This window comes from Symphalangus syndactylus, chromosome 10, assembly GCF_028878055.3.
Source record: "Symphalangus syndactylus isolate Jambi chromosome 10, NHGRI_mSymSyn1-v2.1_pri, whole genome shotgun sequence".
In the NCBI taxonomy this organism is placed as follows: domain Eukaryota; kingdom Metazoa; phylum Chordata; class Mammalia; order Primates; family Hylobatidae; genus Symphalangus; species Symphalangus syndactylus.
Genome location: NC_072432.2, coordinates 66,833,428 through 66,858,076, shown reverse-complemented (window position 1 = coordinate 66,858,076; position 24,649 = coordinate 66,833,428). Strand labels below are relative to the sequence as shown.

General features: G+C 37.9%; 1 protein-coding gene across 6 annotated transcripts in view; it reads left to right on the top strand.

Moving 5' to 3' along the window:
- Positions 1 to 24,649, top strand: part of SLC4A4 (solute carrier family 4 member 4) — a 491,407-nt gene that overhangs the window by 314,508 nt on the left and 152,250 nt on the right. For all 6 annotated transcript variants that reach the window (XM_055297381.2, XM_055297379.2, XM_055297378.2 and 3 more), the window contains one exon: positions 5,630 to 5,706. In XM_055297381.2, coding sequence (XP_055153356.1) covers positions 5,630 to 5,706 — 77 coding nt within the window. The remainder of the gene's footprint in view (positions 1 to 5,629; positions 5,707 to 24,649) is intronic.

The following is a 24,649-nucleotide window of genomic DNA, read 5'->3' as shown; positions in this document are numbered from 1 at the left end:
TTTCTGTAGCATCCTTACTTGCTCAGGATTGCAGTATAATGTGTTTACATTATAGGCCAAAATCTAAATAGATAACACTGATTTATTCTGACAATATGTCTTCTGAAATGTCAGATGTAAAATATTCACAAGAACATTGTTAGGAACCTGTTTTTTAACACCTTCCCAGGTTAGCAAAAATGCCACACACAAATTTCTGATTCCCTTGTATAATCTGGTTGATAATCTCTTTTGCCCCTCATCTTTTTCTTCTTGGATTTGGGTGATATGTTTCTGGAAAAGGCTGATTAAACAGTGCGTTTCCAAAACAAAATTATTTATTTGGTTATATAGGCGAGGATTTAGAGGAAAAGCCAGATAACCTCTTTGTGTGTTTATGTGGCAAGGATGGTAAGTTAATGATTTGCTTGAGATATGATAGTTTAGAGCAGTAGCTCGGAGGAGGGCAAGGTTATTAGAATTACCCCTCTGGCGATACCCCTCCAACATATATACTTCTTTCAACTTAGATTCTGACTAGTATAGATACTGTTAAGATAACTGGTTTATTTAGAGCAGTGGTTCTCAATCTTCAGCATGATTCAGAATCCCCGGAGGGCTTGTTAAAATGCATATTGGTGTCCACCCTCCCCGCTCATACCCAGAGTGTTGATAGAATTGGTCAGGTGTATTCAAAGAAGAATTGGTACTAAATCTTTTGACACTATTCCACAAGATAGGGAAAGAAGGAATTTCATTCTGTGAAGCCAGCATCACCCTAATACCCAAACCAGGAAAGGACATAATCAAAAAAGACAACTACAGACCGATATCTTTGATGAACATAGATGCTAAAATCCTTAACAAAATACTAGCTAACCGAATCCAACAACATATCAAAAAGATAATCCACCATGATCAAGTGGGATTCATACCAGGGATGCAGGGATTGTTTAACATTATGCAAGTCAATAAATGTGATACAGCATATGAACAGAATTAAAAACAAAAAAAATCACATGATCATCTCAATAAATGCAGAAAAAGCATTCAACAAAATCCAGCATCCCTTTCTGATTAAAACTCTCAGCAAAATCGGCATACAAGGGACATACCTCAATGTAATAAAAGCTATCTATGACAAACCCACAGCCAACATAATACTGAATGGGGAAAAGTTGGAAGCATTCCCTCTGAAACCTGGAACAAGACAAGGATGCCCACTTTCACCACCCCTCTTCAACATAACACTGGAAGTCCCTAGCCAAAGCAATCAGACAAGAGAAATAAATGGCATCCAAATCGGTAAAGAGGAAGTCAAACTGACACTGTTTGCTGATGATATGACTGTTTACATTGAAAACCCTAAAGACTCCTCCAGAAAGCTCCTAGGACTAACAAAAGATTTCAGCAAATTTTCTGGATACAAGATTAATGTACACAAATCGGTAGCTCTTCTGTACACCAACAGCAACTCAATGGAGAGTCAAATCAAGAATGCATCCCCTTTTACAATAGCTGCAAAAAAATAAAATACTTAGGAATATACCTAATGAGGGAGGTGAAAGACATCAACAAGGAAAACTATAAAACACTGCTGAAAGAAATCATAGATGACACAAACAAATGGAAACACATCCCATGCTCATGGATGGGTAGAATCTATATTGTGAAAATGACAGTACTGTCAAGAGCAATCTACAAATATAACACAAACTCTATCAAAATACCACCATCATTCTTCACAGAATTAGAAAAACAATTCCAAAATTCATATGGGACCAAAAAAGAGCCTGCATAGCCAAAGCAAGGCTAAGTAAAAAGAACAAATCTGGAGGCATCATGCTACCTGATTTCAAACTATATTAAAAGGTCATAGTCACCAAAACAGCATGATACTGTTATAAAAATAGGCACATAGACCAAGGGAACAGAATAGAGAACCCAGAAATAAACCCAAATACTTACAGCCAACTGATCTCCAACAAAGCAAACAAAAACATAAAGTGGAGAAAGGACACCCTTTTCAACAAATGGTGCTGAGATAATCGGCTAGCCATATGTAGGAGAATGAAACTGGATCCTCATCTCTCACCTTATACAAAAATCAACTCAAGATGGATTAAGGACTTAAATCTGAGACCTGAAACTATAAAAATTATAGAAGATAACATTGGAAAAACCCTTATAAACGTTGGCTTAAGCAAGGATTTCATGACCAAGAATCCAAAAACAAATACAAAAGAAACAAAGATAAATAGTTGGGACTTGATTAAAGAGCTTTTGCACAGCGAAAGAAACAGTCAGCAAAGTAAACAGACGACCCACAGAGTGGGAGAAACTCTTCACATTCTATACATCTGACAGAGGACTAATATCCAGAATCTACAGCAAACTCAAACAAATTAGTAAGGAAAAAAAATCCCATCAAAAAGTGGGCTAAGGACATGAATAGACGGTTCTCAAAAGAAGATAAACAAATGGCCCAACAAACATGAAAAAAAATGCCCAACCTCGGTAATGATCAGGGAAATGCAAATCAAAGCCACAATGCAAAACCACCTTACTCCTGCAAGAATGTCCGTAATCAAAAAATCAAAAAACAGTACATGTTGGTGTGGATGCGGTGATCAGGGAACACTTCTGCACTGCTGAGGGGAATGTAAACTAGTACAGCTGCTATGGAAAACAGTGTAGAAATTCCTTAAAGAACTAAAAGTAGAACTACTATAGCAGCACAATTCACAATTGCAGAATCGAGGAACCAACTAGAATGCCCATCAGTTGATGAGTGGATAAAGAAACTCTGGTATATTTATAGGATGGAATACTACTCAGCCATAAAAAGAATGAATTAATGGCATTTGCAGTGACCTGGATGAGATTGGAGACCGTTATTCTAAGTGAAGTAACTCAGAAATGGAAAACCAAACATCGTATGTTCTCACTGATATGTGGGAGCTAAGCTATGTGGACGCAAAGGCATAAGAATGGTACAATGGACTTTGGGAACTTGAGGGAAAGTGTGGGAGGGGACGAGGGATTAAAGACAACAAATATGGTGCAGTATATATTGCTTGGGTGATGAGTGCATCAAAATCTCACAAATCACCACTACAGAACTTACGTAGCCAAATACCACCTGTACCCCAGTAATTTATGGGAAAAACAAAATAAAGAATTGGTCTGGCGTGAGTGTCAATAATCTGCCTTTCTATCAAGTGTACAGGTGATATGGATATTGCTGGTTTGGAGATCTCACTGTAGAAACCACTGATTTAGAAAATTGGGGAGGATTTGTCTCTGCTTCAAGGTCTTGGGAAGTCAGGATAGGGAGTTTGGTAGGGAGGGAGATGGAAAAAGATTGAAGAATGCTGATCATCTTGCTTAGTTACTAGAAGTGTTGACTAGCAGACTCTTGCAGTGTTAAACGTTAGTGAAGCTGTTAATATTAATTACTTTTATTAATGAGAATCAGAGAAAGTTAGGAGAGGAATCAGATTTGATTATTTCTTAATACTAGTCTTCTCTTCCTCATCTGGTTCCTGCATTTTTCTTGGACCTGAACCTTTCTCTTGCTCCTCCTGTAGTATAAATATAGATAACCATACTATCACTGTCTTTCAGAAATGCAAAGAATGATAAGACGGTATATAAGGTTTCTTGGAAAAGCTGTCACATCAATCAAGATTACCATTATGATGAAAACCTCATTAATTTGGCTTGCAGCAGTTAGGACAGTGCTTGGGCTGAAATGTGCCTTTGCAGTATTTATGAAGAGTGCCTATAGCAAATCAATGACTTTAGGCTATTGGCTAGGAAATTTAAATTACTTAATGGAAAACTGCTTTAAATTTATTTCAGTACTGCCACTTACATGTAAATGATTTGATGATTAGAAATTTATCTTACCTATTTATTTACATAAGCTATTTTTAACATGATTAGGATTGCTAAGGCTTCATTGCTTTAGGATTGTATAATTCAGATTTATTCACTTATTCAGGCAGAACTTTTACCCAGTTAGTTCAAATAGCTGGTTTTGTTTTTAAATGTAAAGCGCAAAATTGTCTGTACTCATCATTTTCTATTAGTTTCAATCTCAGCATTATTTGGGGGCATTCAAGATTGTACCTAGTGTCTTTTGTATTGAGACACTAGAAATTTAATACATGGCTCAAAGAAGAAAATGTGCCCTTCAAAGGGGTTCTTTTAATTTTGCACATAAAGCACATTTTCAAATGTTATTTTCCTTTGAATAATGCCCTGTGCTTAAATTTTCCTAGAATAAAACACCCAACCAGGTAAAAGATTTAAGAGATCTAGGCCATGCTTACTCGATGAAATGCAGCAGAGTGGAAAATATCCTGTCTTGCCACTTCAAGGAAATTATAATTTTTCTGATCTGGTAGTTAAAAGGAATAATATTTAAATAGCTGCTGTTATATAGGCATTAATTTATTAGGAGTAGATTTTAGTCTTTTGTGAAATTATATGTTGAGGTTTCTATCTGAAGGAATTAAAGTCTGTAATCTAAAGAATTATTTGGAAGCAAATGTGAAGCTATGTTAGAACTTCGGTGCTTCTTTTCGACCCTTGTCCTCTTGCTGTAAAGACCAGCCTGAGTCAGATCATTGAGGATTAAGGATGAATGCATTACTCAGCACCTTGCAGCAGTTGGGTCAAACATCTTGGCTTTGAAAAGTTAGTTTTTTTTTTGCTTAGCAAGCCTAGAAATTTCAGGTCCAACTGCAGAATGAAAGTTCAGTATTCTGTTGATTAACATGGTCTACTTGAAAACAGTCTGTGGCTCTTCTGCATGTCCTTCCTCTCTGTTCGTGTGTGATAGTGTCTGAAATCATTGGATGGGTCACCAGTGAACCATATTGACAGCTGCTATATGGTCAGGGAGATTGGTTCCCATGTAGTATTCCGATGACATTCATCCTTTCACTTGAAGAAGAGGTTTAACATGTTAAGGGGGAAAAGAGGATATGCTTATTTTATTCTGGCAAATGGGAATGCAGAGAAGTAAGGCAGCCTCTGATAACACTACATTGAGGCAAAGAGTGAGGATTCTAAATCAGATGCTCACTAATGAGAAGTATTCTTGATCCAAGTGTTAGCCAGAGAAGGGAACACTTTGACCAAGACTTTTCAGGTTGATCTGAGTGAGTGGCATTCTAGGAAGGGCTGCCAAGGCCTGGGGGAGAGGAGGTCGGGGCCTGGCATCCAGGGTCAGCTCTGCTGAAGATGAGGAAACAGCTGCTCTCTGCAGGCAACAGGAAAAGGAAAGGAAACCAGACAGATTAGCATGTATGTAAAGGGCAATGACAAAGAGTGAACAAAACCAGGAACAATTTTATTTTTATGCTTATTGTCTTAGAAGTTTCTTTCAAAGTTTAGCTTGCCTTGAAACTGAACCAGGCAATAAGTCCTAAACAAGGTATTTGGGATTTTACGTACTTTACATTTAACTATGTTTGTACTCCAACCTGGACTCTGGAAAACTCTTCAGAAGAATCCTAGTGTGGTTAAAAGTATCATCACCATTTCCATCATCATCTACTAATGTTTATTAAGTATACCACCAAAGTCTTTGTGTTCTTGAAAAGAAGTCTTTAATTAGAGTTTACTTGTGTTTTTCCAGGTAGCCCAGCCATGACCCATAGGAATCTGACTTCCTCCAGTCTGAATGACATTTCTGATAAACCGGAGAAGGACCAGGTAAGCAAAAAATTCTTGCTTCTTTGAAATGTAAGGGAACATATATCTAAAAGATGATGAGAAAGGCTTAGAGGTGATGGTTGCTTTACTTAAAATGGACCTTTATGTGCAGACAACAGTTTGCACTTTCCTTGGGAGAAGGAGAAACAGTGTGTGAAGGGAGCTGGGATCAGAAGGGAAAAATGTGAGTCTACTTCGGCTGTTGCAGATGCATTCACTTGGGCAATTTAAATCTTACAGCAGTAGTTGTCTCAGCTTTAAAATAGTAATAATCCCTGCCTTCTGTTTATTCTAGGGATTAAACGAGGTAACTTATGAAAAAAAGTATTTTGGTAAATTGTAAAGAAATACTGGCCTGGCACAGTGGCTCATGCCTGTAATCCCAGCACTTTGGGAGGCTGAGGTGGGCAGATCACTTGAGGCCAGGAGTTGGAGACCAGTATGGCCAACATGACAAAACCCTGTCTCTACTAAAACCACAAAAATTAGCCAGGCACGGTGGCACAGGGCTGTAATCCCAGCTACTCCAGAGGCTGAAGCATGAGAATCCCTAGAATCCGGGAGGCAGAGGTTGCATTGTGCTGAAATTGCACCACTGTGCTCCAGCCTCGGTGACAGAGCAAGACTTTGTCGCAAAAAAAAAAAAAAAAAAAAAAAAAAGAAAGAAATGCTAAGAAATGCTGACGTTGTTAACTTTTGGGGGAGACTTTAGGGCAAGGTAATGACAGTTGTCTCACTAGCTGTATATTTGTCTGTTAAAACATATAGTTGAATGAAGAGCAATCAGGTTTTGAATATCTGTTTGCTTTCTTTTGAAGAGAATATGGTGTAAACTGGGCCATTTTTTCCCAGCTAAGTAAATATCTGTGCAAGAAAATTATATTTTAAGAATATAGTATACGGAAAAATGATGCTTCCTAAATGAAAAAATTTCAAAGTTTTGAAGAAATGAAAGCAGTATATTTAAAATGTCATAGAAATCCTACAACTGTTTCTCCAGGATTGAAGGGGAAGTAGCATATACTGGAAAGAAGAAGGAACATGAAGCAAGAAAATCTGGTCTTGCTACTTGTTCCAAAACTGGCTAGTGGTATGATGATGGAGACTAGTTTTGTTCTTCGCTAAGTGGAAACTATAAGACATAACTCACTTCAGAAATTCAAATATCTGATTCTTGCTCTTTTAACTTACCATTTGTCTTTTGATATAGTAGAAGAGTATGGTTCTAGCTGGCTTCATGCTTGATATGCTAATTGTACAGTTAGCCCTCCATATCCATGGTTCCATATCCATGGATTCAACCAACCATGGACAGAATGAAAATAAAATCGTGTCTGTGCTGAACACGTATAGACTTTTTTTCTTGTCATTATTCTCTACATAATACATCATAACAACTGTTTACATAGCATTTATATTAGGTATTATAAGTAATCTAGAGCAATTTAAAGTGTATATGAGGATGTGTGTAGGTTGTATACAAATAGTATGCCATTTATATCGGGGACTTTAGCATTGTCCAATTTTGTTATCTGATGGAGGTTGTGGAATCAATCCCGAGCAGATACTGAGGGATGACTCTTCTTTCTCTTTCTGTCTTTTAAGTGGGTGAGTTTGAAGATTCCTCTTTTCACACTTTGCTCATTTTTTTCAAGAAGCCATATTCATGATGGTATTCCTCTTTAACTGACAGCACTTGTAGTAGTCATAGAGGTTTACAGGCCTTGGTGAATTCTAGAAAGTATGGGAAGGGTGTACATTCCATTCCATTCTCCCGTCCCCCGCCTTCCCTCCCCTCCCCTCCCCTTCCCTCCACTCCCCTCCTCCCTCTGTCCCTCCCTCCCTCCCTCCCTCCCTGCCTTCCTTCCTTCCTTCCTTCCTTCCTTCCTTCCTTCCTTCCTTCCTTCCTTCCTTCCTTCCTCCCTAGTAGTGTCTTCATCATCTCAGATCTGAATTGCTAGAAAAGCTGTTGGAATTGATCCCTTGTCCTCATTTTTTCTCAATTCAATATACTTTTTACATAGTTGCCCTCATTTTCCTACTCTAGATTAAAAACGGATAGTGGCTTCCCATCATTTTAAGTTCAGGACGTCTTGATGACCTTTATGATGCTCTGAAATCTGATGTTATCCATCTTATCTTCATTTATTTATTTGTGCTCCCCAGAAGAGGGACTCTGTTTAGGTCAGGACTAATTACTTACCTCCCGCTTTACATTGAGATTAATTCTTGACTCCTTCAGTTGCTCCTTCAGATGCTAATGTGGATTGTCACCTTCCTTTCATCTGTCTACCTGTTGAAATGATCAGGAAGAAGAGCATTTAAATGTGGGTACGTTGGTAGATACATACCTGTAGTGGAAGAGGGAGAACTCAGGCCACTAGAAGTTTTCTTAAATCTATTTTGCACATTTTGTCTCCATTGTTTACCAAGCCATGCTGATTATTTGTAAGGTTTGCCATGAGTCTTAATACTGGATAAGGCAGTGTACTAATTAGGCTTAGGAATATCTTGTTGATGGAGTTCTTGAGGAAGCCTTCTTTTATTAAGGGCAGCTCTCCTCTTGCCAGGAATTTGACAAGAAGCAGCTGGTAAATGCTGACAGATAAATTTACTAACTTATTGGGTCTTTGCATATCTGGGCGTATGCAGAAGAAATCTGATGGCTTAAGATGCATATTACATAAAATTTTGATTCCAGTAGTAGAAGAAATATGTGGAACATTTTTTGTGGGTATTGATTTTGTTATAAAGCCCATGGGAATGGAGTCTTTAAAACCAGAATCTTCAGTGCCTGTCACTAGCATCTCATAGTCATCAGTGTTCATGTTAAGATGAAGCAAGGAAAATTTAATTCAGGAATGTTCCTTTTGTTTTCAAAGCCAGCAAAGGAAGGTTGATGAATATATAATTATAAGAGCAACTATTAATCTAATTTGTATCTATTATAGTATATATAGTTAATCCAATGAGTTCTTCAAAAGAGGAAGAAACTCCATTCTCTCTTCCTACCAGAGTTTGAAGAGAGGCTTTTGTAACTAATTCATAATCTCTTCTACAACCAAAGGTACAGGTACAGAAATCAAACTAACATTTTCAGTTTCTATACCTACTATTTTGGTAACTTCACATACAAAAACTCCTGGATCATTTTAGGGCAAGAAAAAGGAAAGTGGATTTGCAAGTAAGATGAAGCTGTGATAAACTCTGGCTTTTATTTTTTTTTAACCTGTTTCTTCTCTGTTTGGACAGGAAAGAAAAAAAAGGTTTCCAGGCTTATATTTGTTTTGAGAAAGCTTTTATAATCAATTAGCCAGTGTCCTGGAAGTGATCTTGGCAGTAAACTCAAACTTGTCTTGTGTACTTGTCCAAGTTGGCCCCAAAAACTTCCATTTGACCAGGACTGAAATTTCTGATTGACTGATTATTCTGCCTGGATACAATTTGAACAGTTGTGATGGTTCCTTGCAACTTCCTGGAGCTATCTAACTTCTTAGTAGCACAAAGAATGGGTTTAATGTTCAGAGTTATGAAGAGGAACAGAATTGCTCTTTCTGACAGCTACATAGTGACAGAATTTGAGGGCATATTTTTTATGAGATTCTGTTTTGGGAAAACAGAAGAAACAAATCTGTGGGCTGCACTTTTTCTTTCTGGCTTTGCCAAGCCTATGTGCTTACGATTTCAGTAGCGGCTGCTTTATTGAAAAATGGCTTAAAATAGTTAACAGCAGAAGAAGAGCATAGCCAGAATTTAGGTGATTCAATGCTTCAACCATATTCCAACTTGGATGTTACATTTATTAAGCAGAAAAACACCTGTGGAGAAGTAGATTTAAAAAACACATCTGGAGTTCATCTAGTTGTAAATCTACATAAATAATCTATTTTGTTGCTATGGAGTATATTTCACATTATCTAATTATGTTTCTTGATTGCCTTTGATTTGCTTTTCCATTTCTTCTTATTCTTTTTCTGTTCTTTTAAAAATTTACATGTGAGGTGGGTGCTTATCAAATGCAGTGGCTTTAGTTACAGTTTTCATGTGAATATGGCTTCAGCTATGAGGATAAGAAAGAGCTTTTCTCTTCATTTTACCCCTTAGCTTTAACTCTTGTAGAAATACTGTGCTTAGTGGTGCAATGGCTTTAAAAAGGTTGACTTTTTCCAGGTTTGTTAATAATGCTATAACATCTCACAATTACATGTCAACCTCAAGTGAAATTGTAGTCTGTAGATTGCAGTGGATGCAGTAGATGTAGGAATAGCCTGCAGATTCTCAGGGGGACACTTGAGGTCCACATAACCTTTTAACTGCTTATCTGGTTAGTATTTCTGTGATATTCATTATTTAACTGGCTAATCTGAGAATCTATTCCATAGGTCCTGTGGTGGAGTTTTGCCTAAGGTTAGTTTCTAAAGCATATTAGAATCATTTTTAGCACTGTCTATTGCCTATTATGTTTAAATATATTTTGCTGCGTTGATTCCTGTGTTTGAAGTCTTGGTCTTTTAAAGAAATAGACCCGAATTTAAATATTTTGTCAGAAAGTATGAGAATGAAACCATTAAACCGTGTATAAGTTTAAAGTTGCTAAGCCATAACTATCTTAAAATGAAATCTAGAAGGAAACATCCTGTGATTATTGGGGGAATAACCCCCAATCCTTTTCTTACACATACATGATATAGGAGTGAGTCATGAGATGACTTCTTCTAATGATTTTGAACATAGATTTCCATCCCAGGGCTCACATAAAGCTTCTTTTAGCATTAATAGTTATTTCATGCTCACAGTGAAGGAAAAGTACAAAAGCACCTCCTTTTCCTTTCCATGGCTCAGTCAAAAAAACCTACAGTTCACACTGAATATGGGTGGTCTTACTTCACCCCTCAGAGGAGGTACAGTGTCTTAGAAATGTCCATATTTTCTGAGGTTATAATAATTGTCTTTAGCATGTTTTCAGGGAGCAGTGAGACATTGCTATGTGAGAGGAGCTCCAGATGGAATCACATCTGTGAAAACCTAAGAACAAAGGCGTGTTGTGAGAAGGTAGTTAGGGTCCTTAGAGGTCCTTAGTCACTACAGTTTTGGTGACTTTGGTGAGCATCTCTCTGGCTCAGCACCTGCAGCTTTCCTTCAGCCAGGTGTCCCTGAGGGGAACTTGTATAGCCATGCAATGATATCCTTGGGCCCCTTTTACAGGGGAACAGCTTGTGCCTAGATAATTAACAAAACATGTTTGTCATTATTTTTTCCCTCTCTACAAGAAATTTGGCTTAAGATAGCTTCCTTTTCCTATTCTATGCTTCTCCCATATTCTTTTTTTTTTGAGACGGAGTCTCGCTTTGTCGCCCAGGCTGGAGTGCAGTGGTGCGATCTCGGCTCACTGCAAGCTCTGCCTCCTGAGTTCACGCCATTCTCCTGCCTCAGCCTCCCGAGTAGCTGGGACTACAGGCGCCCACCACCACGCCCGGCTAATTTTTTGTATTTTTGGTAGAGATGGGGTTTCACTGTGTTAGCAGGATGGTCTGGATCTCCTGACCTCGTGATCCGCCCGCCTCGGCCTCCCAAAGTGCTGGGATTACAGTCATGAGCCACCGTGCCCGGCCTCTTCTCCCATGTTCTTAAAGCTTAAACAGTTGACACGGATTAGTAGGGTTTGAGGAGCATTGATATTAATACTGATTTAAAGAAGGTATGTATTTTAAAATTGTGACAGTTGCATCTCCGCATTTATTAATGTTGTACATTCTTAAAAGCTATTTTTCTGGAATAGAAAACTAGCATTCATTTAAGAACGGGTTTTGTAGCAGCTTTAAACTGAAGCAGATGATCCTATATGAAGTAAACTGAACTCTATCTCGTGTATTATTTTAGGAAAAAAGGAGTCTTTTGTGAAATTTAGAGCTACGGTTTTAAGTAACTGCAGCTACAATAAATTTGAACTCCTAAAACACCCTATCACTGCATGCGGCTGTGATTTGAATTCATTCATTCATTCATTCAAAATGTATATTCTGTGCTAGAAAATGTTCTTAGTTGTGGGTTCCAGAAGTGAATGAAACAGATACATCTTTTGACTCATGGAACTTCCATACTTTTAGGAAGAGACAGACTGTAAATGAGAAAAACAATAAATATGTAGGATAATTTCACATAATCATAAGTGCTATCTTGAAAATAAAGCAGGGTAATGTGGAGAGGTACAGAAAAACTATTTTAGGTAAGAGGGTTAGCCAGTAAGGAGAGGATCTGGAGAGAGAGGTTTCTAGGCTAAGCAAAAAGCAAGAGTAGAGTCCTAAGGCAGAAATGAAGATGGTGTGTTCAAGAAACAGGAAAAAAAGTGTCATAAGTGGCTGGAGCAAATGTAGCAGGTGTGCAGCGGCAGGCAGCTCAGGAAAATATGCCGGAGGACCTTTTTATTTTATTCTAAGTGCAGTGAGACATTCTCTTAGGATTTTTACCTAGAGTGTTGTATGTTCTGATTTACATTTTAAAAAGCTCACTGGAGATGCAATGTGATAGGATGGAGAAATTTGTGAATGTGTTGGATCATCTGGTGTTATTCCTATATTAAGTATTGTATGAATATCCCAGTGCATTAAAATGAGAGCTCACAGACCCATAAGAGCCCGTTTCTTAATGTGTTAGCCAAGCCATTAAGACCTTATTACTATCAGCAAACAAAGTTCTTCTGTGCCATAGAAATATTGTAAGAAAGAAAAAGAGTTTCCCAGTTAAAAGGTCATCCATGTTCTGTTAATTATATTACATTATTAATTAGTAAATATTAATTATTGAAATATTTAATGCACTAGAAGTGGGTGTAAGCCACCAAGAATAGTGAGATTGAATTTTTGAGTAATTATATTTGCACCTGTGGTCCTCTTGATGTTATTGTTGGCTAACATCAGGCATGCCAACCGGCTAATGATACATGATTCATGAAACCTTCACTGGAGTCCTCTCTGAAGAATGGTAACAGGAAACCTTCTTAGTCTTTGTGGTTCAGAAAGGAACATCAGGATGTGTAGGAACAGGACAGAACAGCCAAAAAGGCGCTCTGTACCACATTCTTACCTGTTCCTATGAAAGAATTGAACTCCGGTTGCACTGCATCCCTGTATTCAACATTTAACCAAAGAAATTGTAGCTATTGCATATCTTAATAAACTGGCATGTTTTACATTTGATGTCACTTTTTTTCTCTTTTCAATATGTAGCATTCTGCCAGTATGCCAATACCAGGAATATACCTAGAATATATTTCAGAGAACAGTAGCATGCTGTCAACAATAATCTTTGATGGACGTATACTCTCACATCACAAGTTACTTACACCTGACAGAGACTTCATAAAAGAAACGAGCATTTTTCTTCTTGGAAGTGGCAAATTGTTACAAAACCAGAAAACAGCAATACATTGTGATGAACACTCTTAAGAGTACAGTTTTTAAAACTTTGTAGTAATTGTAAATATATATAGGGAATCATTCTTTTTTTTTCTTTTTGAGACAGAGTCTCACTCTGTTACCCAGGCTGGAGTACAGTGGCACAATCTTGGCTCACTGCAGCCTCCACCTTTTGGGCTTAAGCTATCCTCTTACCTCAGCCTCCTAATAGTGGGGACTACGGGTGTACACCACCATACCCAGCTTTTTTTTGTGTGTGTATATATATATATATATTTTGAGACATGCAGTTTTGCCATGTTGCCCAGGCTGGTCTCGAATTCCTGGGCTCAAGCGATCTGCCTGCCTTGACCTCCCAAAGTGCTGGGATTATAAGCACAAACCACTATGTCCCACCCATGGAATCATTCTTTACTTACTATAGTAACATGTTATTATCCACAATATTTTTTAAAACTTTAGAATTTTCTTATTCAAAATATACAACAATGCTGTAAAATTTAAACAAAGCAAAAATGAATAAAATAAAAAGTGAAAATTCTTAAATTCAAATTCTTCAAAACAACTGCCATTAGCAGCTTGAAGTTGAGTCTAATGAACTTTTCTGATACATGAATACTTATATATTTCTATATAAATAATGAAAATGTGATTGTATTGTTCTAAAATTTGATTTTTTTAACCTAACAATACCATGGACACCTACCTTATTCTTCTTAGAGGCTATATAGTATATATGAATCGTATTTTATTGATTCTATCTTCTATGACTAGATATTTTCAGTTCTTTGCTGTACAAATAAGCCTTTAAGAAGTACCCTTATTGTAATTTTTCTGCATTCTTTCATGAGTATATCTGGAGGAGAAATTTTTATAAGTAGAATTGCTGGATTACCATGTATTGCAAATTTAATTACCTTCCCAAAAGATTATATGAGTTATGTTCTAGATCTTTAAATACTTTATTGAATCCACCTCCACTGCTAAGATACTGTTTGCCGGTCAGATTTGAGTTTATTCTTTACGTTTCACTCCACTAAAAGCTTAGTGACTCAAAATGAAAAGAATCTCAGTATCTAGCATTTGCCTCCCAGCTCACTTTGGGGGCTTTTGTCAGAAGCTTAAAGTATAGAGATTAAAACTGAGTTTATTTTCCTGATCTAATTGGACGTCCAAGCTGGCTAATCACTTGTATTCTGAAGTAAGGAGGTGAAAAGTGCAGTGGCCGTAGACTTGGCCACCTGTCTGTTTCTTCTTGCTTTGACTGAAGATGTTGCTGTTCCCAGCTCTGAGAGGGCTTTTCAGGCTCTGTGGGAATTTCCTTGGCAACCAAAAAATGGCTTCATCTCAAGAGCCCTTCTTGGTGGTCAGCATTTGGAACAAAAAGAAAAATTGCGAAAAGAGTTGGACAAGTGTTCCCTTTGAATATTATTCAACACATTTGCAGCTTGGATCTACATCTCCTTCCTTTCCTTCCCCAACCCCCAAGAGAATTTTAAATGCACATATGCCAGACTGTACAGTTAGTTAAATAAAAAGTTTTATACCTTATATGGAGTGCTTTATTAGGAGCTTTGAAGGAGTATTGTCAACTGAAATGGCTAATAAAAAGATCAGCCAACACTTTTTTTTTTTTACATGTTGGGGCATATTTGCAGATTCTACTGCTCCCCAATTTCACTCTTAATAGGGAATCTCTGCAGAGTAAATTTATGAAGAGGTCACACCATGGGAGGAAGTTTTTCCTGTTCTTCTTTAGAAAGAGAAGAGCTCCCCACTGTTTCCAGCTCACTTGTCTGATTGATCCAGTGTCTGGTTGATTTATGTGTCTCAGCAGAATCTCATGACCTTATCAGTCACCAGCAGAGCTTCCTGGTTTCTCCATGTGTTACCCACCAATGGGCTGGTTTTACTCTCTAGAACTGAACTGAAATGAAAACAATTCTTTTTTTTTTTTTTTTTTTGCCACTATGTTAAAAGGACAGCAGTAATTTTTCTACAATCTGAAAGCCAGTGGTTAATCATGCCAAGATGACATTCCTGACTAATCAATGTTCCATGCATACACATATAAGAGGGTAGGAAGTAACTGAGTCATTGCATAGGGAGTGATTGTAAGCTTTGAACTTCAAAATTAGCTGTACTCTTCATCATTCAGTAGCTCTATCTGATAGTACTGAGTCTATTGCTACGTAAGCAATAATTAACAACTAGCATAGATTGGACACCTAATTACAACTAATGCTTTGGGGTTGGTACTGTCAACTCTATTTTACATATTGGAAAATTTGAGGCATGAGGAGATTAAGTAATTTCCCTAAAGTTAAATAGCATCTAAGTGGTAGAGCTGCATCCTGGTCCTAGTGCCTGTGCTGTTAGTGAGTATAATGAGTTCTGCCTAGTTGGATTAGGGTCTTTTTAGGTCCCTGAAAGCCACTGTGGAACAGACAGGTATTCAATCGAAGTTTCTGGCCTTTGGTTTGTCTTTGAGGCACACATCATGCCGAATAGGCTAATTACCAGAATTACTATTAAAAATGAATAATAAAAAATTTTTAAGGGTCTTATGGTGATTGGATGGATGTTTCTGCTGCCACAATGATTAAAATACTCAATGTTGTGTGCTGATACTCTGGATGTGATTGGTGAAAGTCAGTGAAAAAAGACTGATATAATAAAAAAAGTATAATCTATGATCTCAGATTGTGAGTTTATATCTTAGCTGATTATTCACACCAAATAAACTGTGGTGCTGACAGTAAAGTGCAGCTGGGGTTCAGTGAAAGACACAACTGTGTGGGCCAAAGCCATCAAACAAAGAGGAACCAGGGACTTTAGAAGCATCTTTCCATTCTAGAGAACAAAAATAACAGAAGAAAAGAGTTTTAACCAAATAAAACATTCTTCCTTGGATAAAAGGAAATCCAAGGTAAGAAATGGGAGAAATAAATTGGAATGCAACTATCTAGAGTTTAGCAATACAAGTAAAAGACTTAGTTCATCTAATAAATGGAAAATATTGTGGCTTTTAGAATTATTTGAAATAATAGCCTAAAACTTTCCAAATTTGAGGAAATACAACATTTCAATGTTAATTTTTTTGTAATTAGTGTCACATGTAGAATTAGTAAAAGTAGATTAGTTAGTTGACTTGCCACAGACCACAATGAATAGAGAGTTACAACACACTTAATTTACAGATCTTCACTTGTGCTTTGCTAAACCCTATGGTTCTTTGACTTTCAGGCTGTTAAGTATTCATTCTCATTATAGATAGAGTCAACTCTAGTTCATTTAGTCTGATAAATGCACATCATTATAACCTTAAAATTTTGTTCTGGTAAGAGGAAACAGTGATTATTATTGCACTTTTTTATTAATAAGCTAAGATATAAACTTAAAATCTGAGATCATAGATTATACTTTTTTATTATATCAGTTTTTTTTCACTGACCTTCACCAATCACATCCAGAGTATCAGCACATAACATTGAGTATTTTAATCAGTGTGGCAGCAGAAACATCCATCCAGGCTCATAGGAATAGCTTTGAAGACTTAAATAAGCATAGTAAACCTTAACTCTTCTGAACTTCAGTTTTCTGATTCATAATACAGATATTATACTTCAGTCTGAACTGCTTTTTCTACTGAATTGTTTTGTGAAAAGGAAAATACTTAATACACTTCAAAATGTTATATAAATCTTCATCATCATTGCCATTTTCATTATTTAAGTGGGCTACTGCTTTTTTACTTTTGGTTTTGCTTTGCAATAAGATTTGGTGGGGTGAAAGTCCATTTCATTTAGGTATCATTCCTTATCTTTTAAATTTGCATTGTTAATTTGGCTCTTTGGAGTTCATGCTCTTAACTTCTGCTCTATACTGCTCTATCCACACTCTAAAGAAATGTATGTCCAGTTGTCATTTCATGAATCTTATTGAATGCACATTACTCTTGTATCCAAATTTCTCTTTTTCTCTCTACTTTTCCAAGTCTTACCTTTACTTCAAAACTTGTCAAGTGTTGCTTTTTCTTTATATCCATCCTTGAATATTCCAGCTCATGTTAACTACTCCTGTTTTGAATTTCCAATACCATCCAGTACTTATTATTTTCATCACTGATGTGGTTTGGCTGTGTCCCCACCCAAATCTCAACTTGAATTTTATCTCCCAGAATTCCCACATGTTATGGGAATGACCCAGGGGCAGGTAATTGAATCATGGGGGCCAGTCTTTCCCTTGCTATTCTCATGATAGTGAATAAGTCTCATGAGATCTATGGGCTTATCAGGTGTTTCTGCTTTTGCCTCTTGCTCATTTTCTTTTGCTACCACCATGTAAGAAGTGCCTTTCACCTTCCTTTATGATTCTGGGCCTCCCAGGCATGTGGAACTGTAAGTTCAATTAAATATCATTTTCTTCCTAGTCTTGGGTATGTCTTTATCAGCAGCATGAAAACTAACTAATATAGTAAACTGGTACCAGAAGTGGGGTGTTGCTGAAAAAATACCCGAAAATGTGGAAGCAACTTTGGAACTGGGTAACAGGCAGAGGCTGGAACAGTTTGGAGGTCTCAGAAGAAGATAGGAAAATGTGGGAAAGTGTAGAACCTCCTAGAGACTTGTCGAATGGCACTGACAAAAATGCTGATCCTGATATGAACAATAAGGTCCAGGCTGAGGTGGTCTTAGATGGAGATGTGTAACTTGTTGGGAACTGGAGCAAAGGTGACTCTTGTTATGTTTTAGCAAAGAGACTGGAGGCATTCTGCCCCTGCCCTAGAGATCTGTGAAACTTTGAACTTGAGAGAGGTGATTTAAGGTATCTGGCGGAAGAAATTTCTAAGCAGCAAAGCATTCAAAAGGTGACTTGGGTGCTGTTAAAAGCATTCTGTTTTAGAAGGGAAACAGAGCATAAAAGTTCAGAAAATTTGCAGCCTGACAATGCAGTAGAAAAGAAAAACCCATGTTTTGAGGAGAAATTCAAGCCAGCTGCAGAACTTTGCATGAGTAGCAAGGAGCCTAATGTTAATTCCAAAGACCATGGGAAAATGTCTTCAGGCCATGTCAGGGACCTTCATGGAAACCCCTCCCATCACAGGCCCAGAGGCCCAGTAGGAAAAAGTGGTTTCGTGGGCCACACCCAGGGTCCCCATGCTGTGTGCAGCCTAGGGATTTGGTGCCCTGTATCCCAGATGCTCCAGCTGTGGCTGAAAGGGGCTAATTTAGAGCTCAGGCTGTGGCTTCAGAAGGTGGAAGCCTCAAGCTTTGGCAGCTTCCACATGGTGTTGAGCCTGCGAGTGCACAGAAGTCAAGAATTGAGGTTTGGGAACCTCTGCCTAGATTTCAGAAGATGTATGGAAATGCCTGGATGCCCAGGCAAAAGTTTGCTGCAGGGGTGGGGCCCTTATGGAGAACCTCTGTTAGGGCAGTGCAGAGGGGAAATGAGGGGTTGGCTCCCCCACACTGAGTCCCTACTGAAGCACTGCCTACTGTAGCTGTGAGAAGAGGGCCACTATCCTCCAGACCCCAGAATGGTAGATCCACTCACAGCTTGCACTGTGTGCCTGGAAAAGCTGCAGACACTCAATGCTAGCCAATGAAAGCAGCCTGGAGGGAGGATGTACTCTGCAAAGCCACAGTGGTGGAGCTGCCCAAGACCATGGGAAGCCACTTTTGCATCAGTGTGAAAACTGGAGTCAGAGGAGATCATTCTGGAGCTTTAAAATTTGACAGCCCCACTGGATTTTGGACTTGCATTGGCCCTGTAACCCCTTTGTTTTGGCCAATTTCTCCCATTTGGAACAGCTGTATTTACCCAATACCTGTACTCCCATTGTATCTAGGAAGTAACTAGCTTGCTTTTGATTTTACAGGCTCATAGGCGGAAGGGACTTGCCTTGTCTCAGGTGAGACTTTGGACTGTGGACTTTTGGGTTAATGCTGAAATGAGTTAAGACTTTGAGGGACTGTTGGGAATACATTTTCAATTTTTGGAGAAGTTCAAGAGAGAGGCAGTTGTAAAATAGAACACTGGTGTGGTTTTTTTTGTTTTTGTTTTTGTTTTGGAATAGATCTGAATTTAGAATGATTCCACATTAATTAGTTCCACAGGAGTATATACAGGCAAATTTTATATTGGTGGTATTCTCTTTCCCCTCTCCTTTCTTGAAAATAACAAGCCACTAGCCAGCCTGTGGTAGTGCATTAATCATTATTTTTACATTGATACAAACTATCGTGATTTTTTAAGCTGAGACCATAGAAAGCTAACAAAGCACTGTGGGAATATATAGCAAATGTAAGACAGGCTTTTGTGCTGAAAGAGTGTACAGAAAGTGTCACTCATGGCTTATAACCATTTGATGACTACCTGTTGCCTTTATGATAAAGCCCAGAATCCTTGGCATGACCTTCCAAGACCTGCATTATCCTGCCTGGTGTCTCTCTCCAAAGCTGATGTGCCAGGTTTTCCCCCGTCCTGACTTGACAACAACCATATGGTATTCTTCCAGTTTCACTAACATGGCAGTCTCCCTCCTACCTTTGGGTCTTTGGACATGCTGCTTTTGTTCACTGAAATGCTCTTCCTTGTCCAGGCAACTGGTTTTCGCCCATTATTTCTCTGTAAATGTCACCTTTTCAGGGAAGTTTTCTGTGACACGCCCCTCCTCGCCCCCAGTCTCTGCTAGGGGCTGCTGTTATAAGTTGTTACAGCACATGATGCTTTTCTACCATGACACCTACCACAACTGTCATCAAATAGTTGCCTATTTTAATTTTTGGCTAAATGTTTATCTTCACTAATAGGCCATTTGCTTCAAAATTGGAGAAATGATGTCCAGCAATCTACAGTTCATGGACCATAGCCTGCCAGTAACTTGCTTTTGTACGGCTTGCAAGCTCAGCAAGGTTACAGTTTTAAAAAGCAGTTAAAAAAAAAAGAATGACAGATACTGTATGTTTGCTCATAAAGCCTAAAATATTTACTGTTTGGTCTTTCATAGAAAAAGTTTGCCAATCTGTGGTCTAAGTTGTTGCTATACATGTTGAGTAGAAGTGTATTTATATGCTACGTTTTCTTTTCTGAGCAGGGCACTTCATTGTAGTGTGGCATCTATAGGGCCTGGTGATGTTGCTGTAAGCACTTTGAGAAACCGAGGGCCGCATGAACATCAGAAGGTTCTTAGCTGGATAAACAACTGTACTCGAAGTGTGTCGATTAATAGCCAGTGTAAAAGTGGAAGAGGTTTCTAATGCCATGGTACTTTTTAGCGTGTATTGCTCTGCTAAACAACTGTATTAGCAATTTAGATTAAGACATAATACATTATTATCAGATTTTCAAATACACAAAACTGCCATCTAAAATTTAAGTCATATAATTAAGATGGAGAATGATCTTGACAGGCTTGAAACCACAGGAATTTCACAAGAGTAAGATAAACTATGTAAGTTCTAAATGTGGAGTGAACAAGAACGTGAAAAATGCTACTTTATTTGAACAGAGAATTTATGACTTTCAGCAGATTTAGACTCTTCAAAGGTGTCCATTATTCAGAAATAGTTGAGGAGATGTAGTTATGGTAACAGTGTAGTGAGATGCCTGGGCACTAACCTAAGAAGAAAAATAGAAGTAACTCCTCCAAAACTTTCAGAGATGAGAAAGCTTGAATGGTACAAGGCTATTGAAAGTTGCCTTCCAGTGAGAGAGAATAGATTTATTGTTTTTTGCTCCAGATATAAAATTTCAATAGCAGATGGATGTTTCATGGAAGCAGATTTCATTTCAATATAAGAATGAATTATATAGGAAATTGAGCTTTGTCACTAATGTATATATGAACTTTTTAAAGTCTTTCTTTGCACTTAAATACTACAGTAGGTATCAGGACTACAAAAAGAAACAGCACACAATCCCTAATCTCTAGGAGGTCTCATTATAGACTGTGAGATGAATCGGTAAATAATGTAGGATGTTAGATGTCCTAGCACAGAAACGGAAGTATGAATTTTGTCAGGAACTGGGGAGTGGGCAGAGGTGACTCTGAATTAACTCTTGAATTGATGCTCCTTCTTTCACTATAATGTACCAGAAGAAGCAAATGACTGTATGTTAGGAATGTGTTCACTGGGTGGGATATTATAAACTAGTCAATCTTTAAGTAATTTAAAGACTTTGTGATTTATAGGAATTCAAAAATAAGAAGCCGACTTTGGGCTCTACCTTAGAACAAAGGAGTGAAGGGATCTCAGGTCAATATGTCAGTTAAGTAACCATAACCTACTGGTGGCTCAGCCAGAAGCCCCCAGATGCAGATGAAGAACCTCTCAACCAAACTTCTGTATACTTGTTGCCTGCCTTTGTGTCAGAGCCTTATTTTCCTCTTGATTCCTTGTTTCTGCTTCTTCAGTATTCTTTATTGTTCTAATTTGGTACATGTTCTGATACCTCCGTGAAGGGTACATTAAAAAATCTGCTAAATAAATAATAGCATGACTACTACAGATTTAATTATAGCTATACAGCTGCCTGTTTGAAGTGTTCTGCTGGGGCCATATGTTCCCTTGTATATCTCAGCCCTGGAAAGACCAGTTTAATTGTTTCCCAGCTTATAGTATTGAATTCTTAAAGAACTGCTAGCAGTCATTTGGAAGTCAATAGATTGTGTGTTTTACCTCAACTGTCTTTCTGCAAATGGATGTTTTATTGACAATTTCTTATTAGATCCCAAATAATCAGATATTAAAGCACTCATCCAGACAGGTCTTAAGAGCTATGTCTACTTGTTAGTTTTACGGTCTGATTTTTGTCATCATATTTGATGTGCTAAGTGAAAAGTACTTCTGCATTTAAGCACTTTCCCTCAATGGTTTTTTTTGAAAAAAAGAAAAGTATTTTAGTGGATGATTCTTTTAATTGTTTTCTGTCCCCGTGGTATGGTGGGAGCAGAAATGGAGGAGGACTTGGGAAATGGCGCTTGTTGCTGTTCTAGGAGTATAACCTTGAACATGTATTTAGCTTCTCCGGTCCTCAGGAGGGCCAAGACTGAGCCCTTCTGGGTCCCTTCCAGTTCTAAAATTCTGTGATTCAGATCAGCTGGGGAACATGCTCTTGCCAGTGAAATGCATCTGGAGAAGGGTGGTTGTTCCTTTTCCCACTGTGGTGGTCTGTGCATCTCCTCCCCCTTGTGCTTAGGAAGCCCAAATTTCCCATTTCTTGAGCCACAAAAATCCTTCCATATGAACTCTGTTTAGAGGTCAAAGCCTCACAGAGTAACAGAGCTGTGGCCATTCTTATGTACTTTTTCAGTGCAAGGATGGTCTAACGCAGTGGTTCTTAAGTTTTTCTCATGTCAGGGATCCATTTGAGTTTATGATGAAACTGTGGATGCTTTCACCAGAAAAATGCACAATAAATATGTAGGACAAAAAGTTGTGTGTAATTTCCAGGTGCCCATGCACTCCCTGGATCCCCATCAGCCAACCTTAAGAACCATTGCTCTGTGCTTCGATAAGAGCCCTGACATCTCTGTTTCATTCTGAGTGAAGAGACCTGCAGGTGAGGTTGAGAACAGTGAAGTAGAGGGCCTAAGGCCTGAAGCACCAGCCCTGAGCTTTGAATGGTGCCAAGGGCAGAGCTTTGTTGGGTTCATAAACTATAATAGGGTGGAGCAAAGGGTGAGAGAAGCAATGGAAAGTGTTTTTTCCAGTTTCTGCACAAGATAGGCATTCTACGTGTGTTTGTCAATCCATTAACTTTTATTTATTTATTATTTTAAACTATTAACTTTTAACTCTTGGTTGCCTACATTACCTCTGGTTATTCTACCCTTTTACCATGCATGCCTTGAACTTTTTAAGAGAGAAGTCTATGTTTTTTGTTAGTTACCCCAATTGGGGTATGTGCAGAAGAGAATGCATATAAAACAATTCTCCTTAAACTACATTTTTTATTTTTCTTGAAGTCAGTAGCCCCACAATGTTTTTTTTATTTGTCTATTTATTTTGATTTCATATGGTTGTTCCTTTCACAACCTTTCTTTCCTAATGGCAGCTGGAGTTTGTGAGGCAGAAAGAATAAAAGAAATCCTATGTTTAGCGTCTTTCTTTTTGGGGCAGGAGAGGGAAGACTATTAACAGATACTGCTTTTTAGATAATAATAGGTAAGGCCAAAGTTAGAAATAAAGCATTTCATTTTAAAACAAAGTGTTGCTGCTGAACATAGTCATTCAAGGATAAGGGTGTCATTCTGAGGGAATGCAGATCATTAAAATGGGTGCAGTTATCATGAGGAATTATATTATATTTGTTTTACAGTGTAGTTGCACTGAACCACCCACGCTCACCTCAGCCTGCAGTTCATTTTGCAGCCTTAGCATGGGATGCTGTCTCTGCAACCTTCTCAAGCTAAAATGCATGCAACTATACACTTGGTAGAATGAACTTACCTAGGGAGGTACTTTACTTTATGGATAATACGTTTTTAAGTCTATGATACAAACTGGTGGAAGAAATTTCTTTTTGAAGTTCAGATGATTGTATATCTGAATTAAATGTGGTGGCAATCTAGCTGTATTTTACTTTATTCCCTTGGGAGAGAAAAATTTTATTTTTGTCAGTCACCTCTTCCCCTTTTTTCTAGGATTATATTAGAACTCTAATGTGATTATAATTATTGGTACCATTTATTGACTATCTACTATACTATTTCAGGTACTGTGCTAGGAGCTTTTACCTATATCATGTTGTATATTATCATTAACCTTACTTTACAGATGAGTAGGCTAAATGTAGATGATAACTTTGTAGTCTTCTCAGCTAATTGTTGCATAGGTTAAACTTTAAAAAATTTAAGGCGCAGATATTTTTAATGCACAGCTGAATTTTCAATGATGTATCTGCGAATCACCAGTATTGGTGAAATATTTGCTTTTAATGTTGGAGAGCACTAAGTATTTGAAGAAATCAAATTCTTGTGTTGTGTGTCATGCTGGATTCTTCCTGCTCTACCACCCCCTTTATCCAGGCATTTAACGAGTCTTATACATTCTGCCTTTTAATTTTTCTCAAATCTGTCTTCAACATTCAGTCCCACTGATGCTTTCTTGATTCACGACCCCATAATCTTCCTCCATTTAACGTATTTATTGAGGGACCTATTATCTGCTCAGCATTGTGCATAAATACTTTCAAAGATCACCTGATTTACTCTTCTTAATTCCACAAAGTAATCATTTATTATTCCCATTATATAGATGAGGAAACTCACTTTAAACAAGTGAAGTCATTTGTCCAACGTCCCTCAGCTAATAAATGGAAGAACTGAGATTTGCTTCTAGCTCTGTCTAATTCAAAAGCTCATTCCTGTTTTCCCTACTTGAATTTCAAACACTGGATAAAAATTAGCAAGCTTAGCATGGTGAATCTTGGACTCTGGAGACAGCCAGCCTTTGGTTTGAATCTTCGTTCTGCCTTTTCTAGTTTTGTGATGTTAGTTATATATAGCAGTTTCCCATCAC